We start from the raw sequence: 5,358 nt of genomic DNA, 5'->3' as shown, positions 1-5,358 counted from the left end.
TTTGGCAGAGTCTCGTGCTGATAACGTGTTATAAAACAATAAAGAAGAATAAAAAAGAAGAGTAGAGGGAATAGAGAGAGAGTAATTCTTATTTCTTCTTTTGAGGGATAAGAGATCATTAGATTGTGAATACAATGAACAAAACTCCTCTATTTATAGGGAAAATTTACTCCTAGTCTGAGTAAAAAACGAATGCTTCAAGTCCTAATAGATATCAAAGTAAATCTTGTTAGAAATTCACTATAATGTAAATACATTTATAACAAAATATAATTTTATAACTGTTATTAATTATTAAATGTAACAGATATATCTTATTTTCTTTGTTTTAAAAATAGTTGATTCTTTTTTTAATTATCTGTGATGATGTAATTGTCTCTTTTACGAAATTAAGAGGATTTTATTATATATTTTTTCAATAATATCTTTGTTATTAAATAATTAAATAAAGTGTATATATACCTAAATTTATATTTTCAAAGTATAATTAATTAAACTAAATTGATAAAATAAACTCCTAATAATATTTTTATGAGAGTGTGAAGTCAACAAAGGCCAATTTTTTTTGCATACATATGGAATAGTGAAAAAGTTAATTTACTTGTCGAAATTTGACATCTATATGGTATTTCACTTTAATATGCAATTCATGTACGTTTAAATGAGAAATGTAAGTTTGTACTTCTTCAATTCGTTTTTATGTCATTTCTTTATTAATTAAATTTTTATTTTTATTTATCTTTTTGACATATGAATTAAAGATAATTTTTATCTTTCTATTTTATTTTTATTATTAATTAATTTTTTCTTTAAATTAATTTCAAGATATACTAGTAAATATCATTTAATAAAGATACTATGATAAAATAATTATATCAATAATTATTTTTTTAATGAATATCAACTCAAAATGTAACAAGTAAAAATGATTGAAGGAAACAACTTGAAGTGAAAATTCGTAGTCCATATTAACAACTTCATTGTCTCAGCTAAAAGTTGAATAGTAATTTGTAACTCGAAATTTATTTGATCGCTTCATCATTTTCCATTTATGGTTTTTCATGATGTTGTGTGGGAGTCGGAGACACGGAAGAATATGTCATCAACTCGAAAAAATTTCATTTATATTTTTTTTGCTTTATATTTCTTCAATTTTGAAGCTTATGGTACTCGCTTTATTTCAAAATAGTTAATTTTTTTTAAAAAATATATTTATTTTAATTTAATTGATTGATTTATGAAAGCAAGAAAAATTTATCATATTCTTTCAATACTACCTTTATTATTGAATGACTACACAAATGCATATACTCAAATTTATATTTTTAAATCATAATTAATTAGCGTAATTTGATAATATAAATGCTTAATAAATATTTTTAGAAAAAGGATCAAATATACCTCTTTACGGTTAACTTTGCCCTTCATTATACTATCAAGTCAAATATGTCATGCAGTTATATTATGGGGTCAAATATACCCTGATGCTAGCTAAACTTCACAAGTATGCCCTCTAATTTAATAAAGTATAAACAACATAAATCTCATCCTTAATGAAAGTAATTACATAGAATTCAGGATGTATTTTCTCTCTCTCAACTTTAGAAAAATAAATATACATTACTCTTTGTCTTATAAGTTACTATAATGTATGAGGTAACCGTTTTGCCTACAATTATGAAAATAAAATCAGCTACTATTATTCTCTCACAATTAACTCCAGTAATTAATGTGCTGATTTTATAGAGGATTGAAAATAAGAACTGTAATACAAATTAAAAAATTTCCTGAAAAACATAAAAATAATAAAGTTGCAATCGAAAAAAAAAATTGATTTTCAAAGTTATTAGAAGTATCATAAAAAAATCAAGTTACAACCGGAAAAAAAAATACAAAAAGGGAGAGCAGCGTATCAGCTGACTGCCAAAAATAAAAATACATAACATTATACAATATTTCAACATGTATGTGTGTACCTTATACTTGTATGTATATGTTATCATGAAAACTAATGTAAAATATAAGCTATATAAATGTATAATGTAATCTTATACATATTATAAGGATGTCATGAAGACTAATATCTAATGTAAATTTTCTAACGTATAATGTAAATATCTAAAGTATAATGTGACCATAAATATATGAGGCTAATACAGTCGATTTAAACTTATGTACATTATATTGTATAAGGTTATTGTAAAGTGTAACGTACCCAACGTATTTAAAAAAAAAATCAATGTAAAGTATTATAAAAAAAAGTATTAACATATAAGAAATCATTTACTGAAGTAAAAAAAGTATTATAAAATAGACTTTTCTAATGTATAATGTAAATATCTAAAGTATAATGTGACCATAAAACCAACAACGTATTAAAGTAATATCTAATTTAAACTTTGTAATGTATAATGCAAATATCTAAAGTATAATATTACCATAAAATCAATAAAAGCTTATGTGCCGGAAAGAGGAGGCAGAATTGGAGGAGGGATTTTGAATGAACGGATGTACAAACCTGAATAGAAAGCTGAGGCTGAGACTGATTTTCAAACCTATTTTTTTCGATGTTTACCTTATCAGTATCCGAAACAATGTCGATAAGTCAATATATCGTGTATCGCGGGGTGTTTAGTCTAGTTGGTGTGGGGAGGGGGCGGGGGTGAGAATTTGAGAACTACATACGCAACAAAAAAAATTGAAAGAATTTTTTATTTAAATGAACAAAGAGATGAAGTTAATTACTTGATCAATTGATGTTTGATAAGTGAAAGATATTTGAAACCCCCAAATCACGTTAGTAAGGTTTTAGGCTGAAAATATGAAGCACAATTTAGAGCAAAATACGGTGGTTTGAGATGTATAAGAAAGAAGAGAGAGAAACAGTAAAAAAAGAAGTGATTTGTGTAATTAATTTGAAATCTTTATAATTTCTTTTTCAATATGGAATTTTATGTAATGGTAAAGTTACCTTGTGTATTTATGTAATTTTTCCTTTAATTTAAATCTCTCCAAATTGACTAAATTTTTCCAATTTCACTTTAAATTACCTATTTTCTCTTTAAAATCAACCTTAACCCACTACCAATTGAATTCAAAACTAATTTTTTTCATTTCATTTACTCTAATGAAATCTGCCATTTCCATCAAAAGGTTCAAGCAATTTGACGAAAATTTTCTTATAATTTGTAAACATGTTTTTTCCACCATCAACAATCACAAGTTTTTTCCATAACTTTCTAGCCATAATCATCATTAAAGAATAATTTCTTGTAAGAACATAAAATTTTGACCCAACTTTAAATTTCTCAAATCTCACCTCTGGATCCCTCAAAATTTTTTGTCTAACAGTATATGTATTCGATAATAAATAGCATTCATCAAGAATCTTGATGATAGCTAGGATACTCATTTTTCTCGACAATTTCTAAATATCATATAAACAAAATATAAAAATGATTAAATGAGTGTAAACAATAAAGCGAGATATATAAGAGCAAAATTTAATGGTCATGTAAAGCATGAGCAAGTGATCGACAAGGAGTGGGGATAAGCGTCATCGAAGGATAAATCGATCTCTTAAAACACTCATTAATGGTGTGATTTTGATAGATGGATCAATATATATGTAAATGTTGTAAAGATGTGAATTTACATGGTTCCAAGTTCCAACTTTGACAACCATTCCAAGCTTCATGTCACATTGTCTTAAATTCTCCAAGATGAAGAAGATGAGTTTGGGAGGTTTAATGGATGTGGATTAAATTAATTTAACGAATCAGGGTTGAAATAAACAGAAAATCGGGTAATTTTATGTGAATTGGGGAAATCTAGTTTATTTGGGAAAATCTGTTAAATTAGGGGGTATATTTGTGAAGTTTGCTAACGGTAATGATATATTTAGTCCCCTAGTATAACGAAGGGCAAAGTTAACCAATTAATTAAAGTAGAGAGATATATTTAACCCTTTTCCCAATATTTTTTAAAGAAATATTTCAAGTCAACAAGGATAACTATTTTAAAATAGAGGAAATATAACTAATACTCTTATATTTTCCTGATTGAATAAAAATACTTGATGTCAGATAACAACAATAATTAATACAATCAGATTATCACAATAAAGAGGTAAATTTGACCAAGTATACGATTTTTTTTTCACGTCAGTGTTTGCAAGTAACTGGAAAAATAATCACAAATAATTATTTTTAATATGTGAAACTATTTATCTGAACAATAAAATAGGCATTTTGTTTATACTAAAATGACACACAGACATGGATACAACAATTTTTTACATTGTTAGCAGTACATGCAAGTTAAATTCTCTTACAAAGAGTTTTAATTTCTTTCTTGCTCAAAAGTAGTAAGTTCTAGTATCCTTTTCTTTTTGTTTCCAACTCCGGAAGCCCCACGTTAGAGAAAAAACGCTCAATAATAAAAGCAGTTTTATACTAACCACTTCATCTCAATTTTTGTTAATCTCCAAACGCTGGCTAGGAGTATTATTATTGTTCTCCCAAAAAAGAAAAAAAAAAAGAACAGCAAGATTATTTTAATTAAATTAATTAATTAAACCCACAAAGCGCCAGCAGTTTTGAGTTTAGGCTTTAAGGCCCCTTGAAGATGAAGACTCATGATCTCACTTTCTCCACCAACCATTTGGCCACCGATGAACACTGCCGGAACCGTGGGATTACAGCCGAGAGCAGAAAGCGCGGCCTCGATGTCACGGCCAGCTCTGTGCATCTCGTCTAGCTCGTAAACAGCAGTGTTAACGCCGAGGTCGGAGAAGAGAGACTTGATGGAGTAACTCATGCAGCAACCACTCTTGCTGAATATAACCACTGGCTTTTCACTTATCATTTTGCTTACTCTCTCCATTCCAAATTTCAATTACGAAGTATTGGAGTTGTTTGAACTTTGGTGTTCAGTGTTTGAGTTTTAAGGTGAGGAGATCAAATGAACACACACATATATACAGACTTCATCTTGTACGTACATGATTGCAGAAAGAATCCAAAAAAGTACTTCATGAGTATACTTTTATTTGCCCAATATTCATTTGACAGATCCTAATTAATAAAATAAAATGACAATTTTATTACATAACCCTTTCCCTTTGAATATAATAAAATTTAATATTTTAAAAAGTTACTATAATTAATAGAAAAATTTTGAAATTAGACGAAATAATAAAAATGAATATCTATTTTGTTTAGACTAAAGTTGGATGGAGGGAGTGAATAAAATAAGAAGTATAACCATTATAATAATAAGATTTTGCATTGTAAAGGCAAAATACTCTTCTGGACCCTCGTACTATGTCGGTTTTATAAGTTGGATACTTCTACTTAT

At 27.3% G+C, this 5,358-nt stretch overlaps 1 protein-coding gene across 1 annotated transcript; it reads right to left on the bottom strand.

Annotated features, from left to right (window-relative positions):
• Positions 1-4,230: 4,230 nt before the first annotated feature.
• LOC107874941 (monothiol glutaredoxin-S3) lies at positions 4,231-4,958 on the bottom strand. The gene has a single exon (XM_016721634.2). It carries the CDS (start codon positions 4,882-4,884, stop codon positions 4,573-4,575), a length of 312 nt encoding a protein of 103 aa, XP_016577120.1. The 5' UTR covers positions 4,885-4,958; the 3' UTR covers positions 4,231-4,572.
• Between the last annotated feature and the right edge of the window lie 400 nt (positions 4,959-5,358).

The sequence above is a fragment of the Capsicum annuum genome, chromosome 6, assembly GCF_002878395.1.
Source record: "Capsicum annuum cultivar UCD-10X-F1 chromosome 6, UCD10Xv1.1, whole genome shotgun sequence".
Taxonomy (NCBI): domain Eukaryota; kingdom Viridiplantae; phylum Streptophyta; class Magnoliopsida; order Solanales; family Solanaceae; genus Capsicum; species Capsicum annuum.
This window is presented reverse-complemented; position numbering and strand designations above follow the sequence as displayed.

What these genes read in the sequence shown, in the direction of transcription:
- LOC107874941 (XM_016721634.2), bottom strand. Translation starts at nt 4,884, where the DNA reads ATGGAGAGAGTAAGCAAAATGATAAGTGAAAAGCCAGTGGTTATATTC.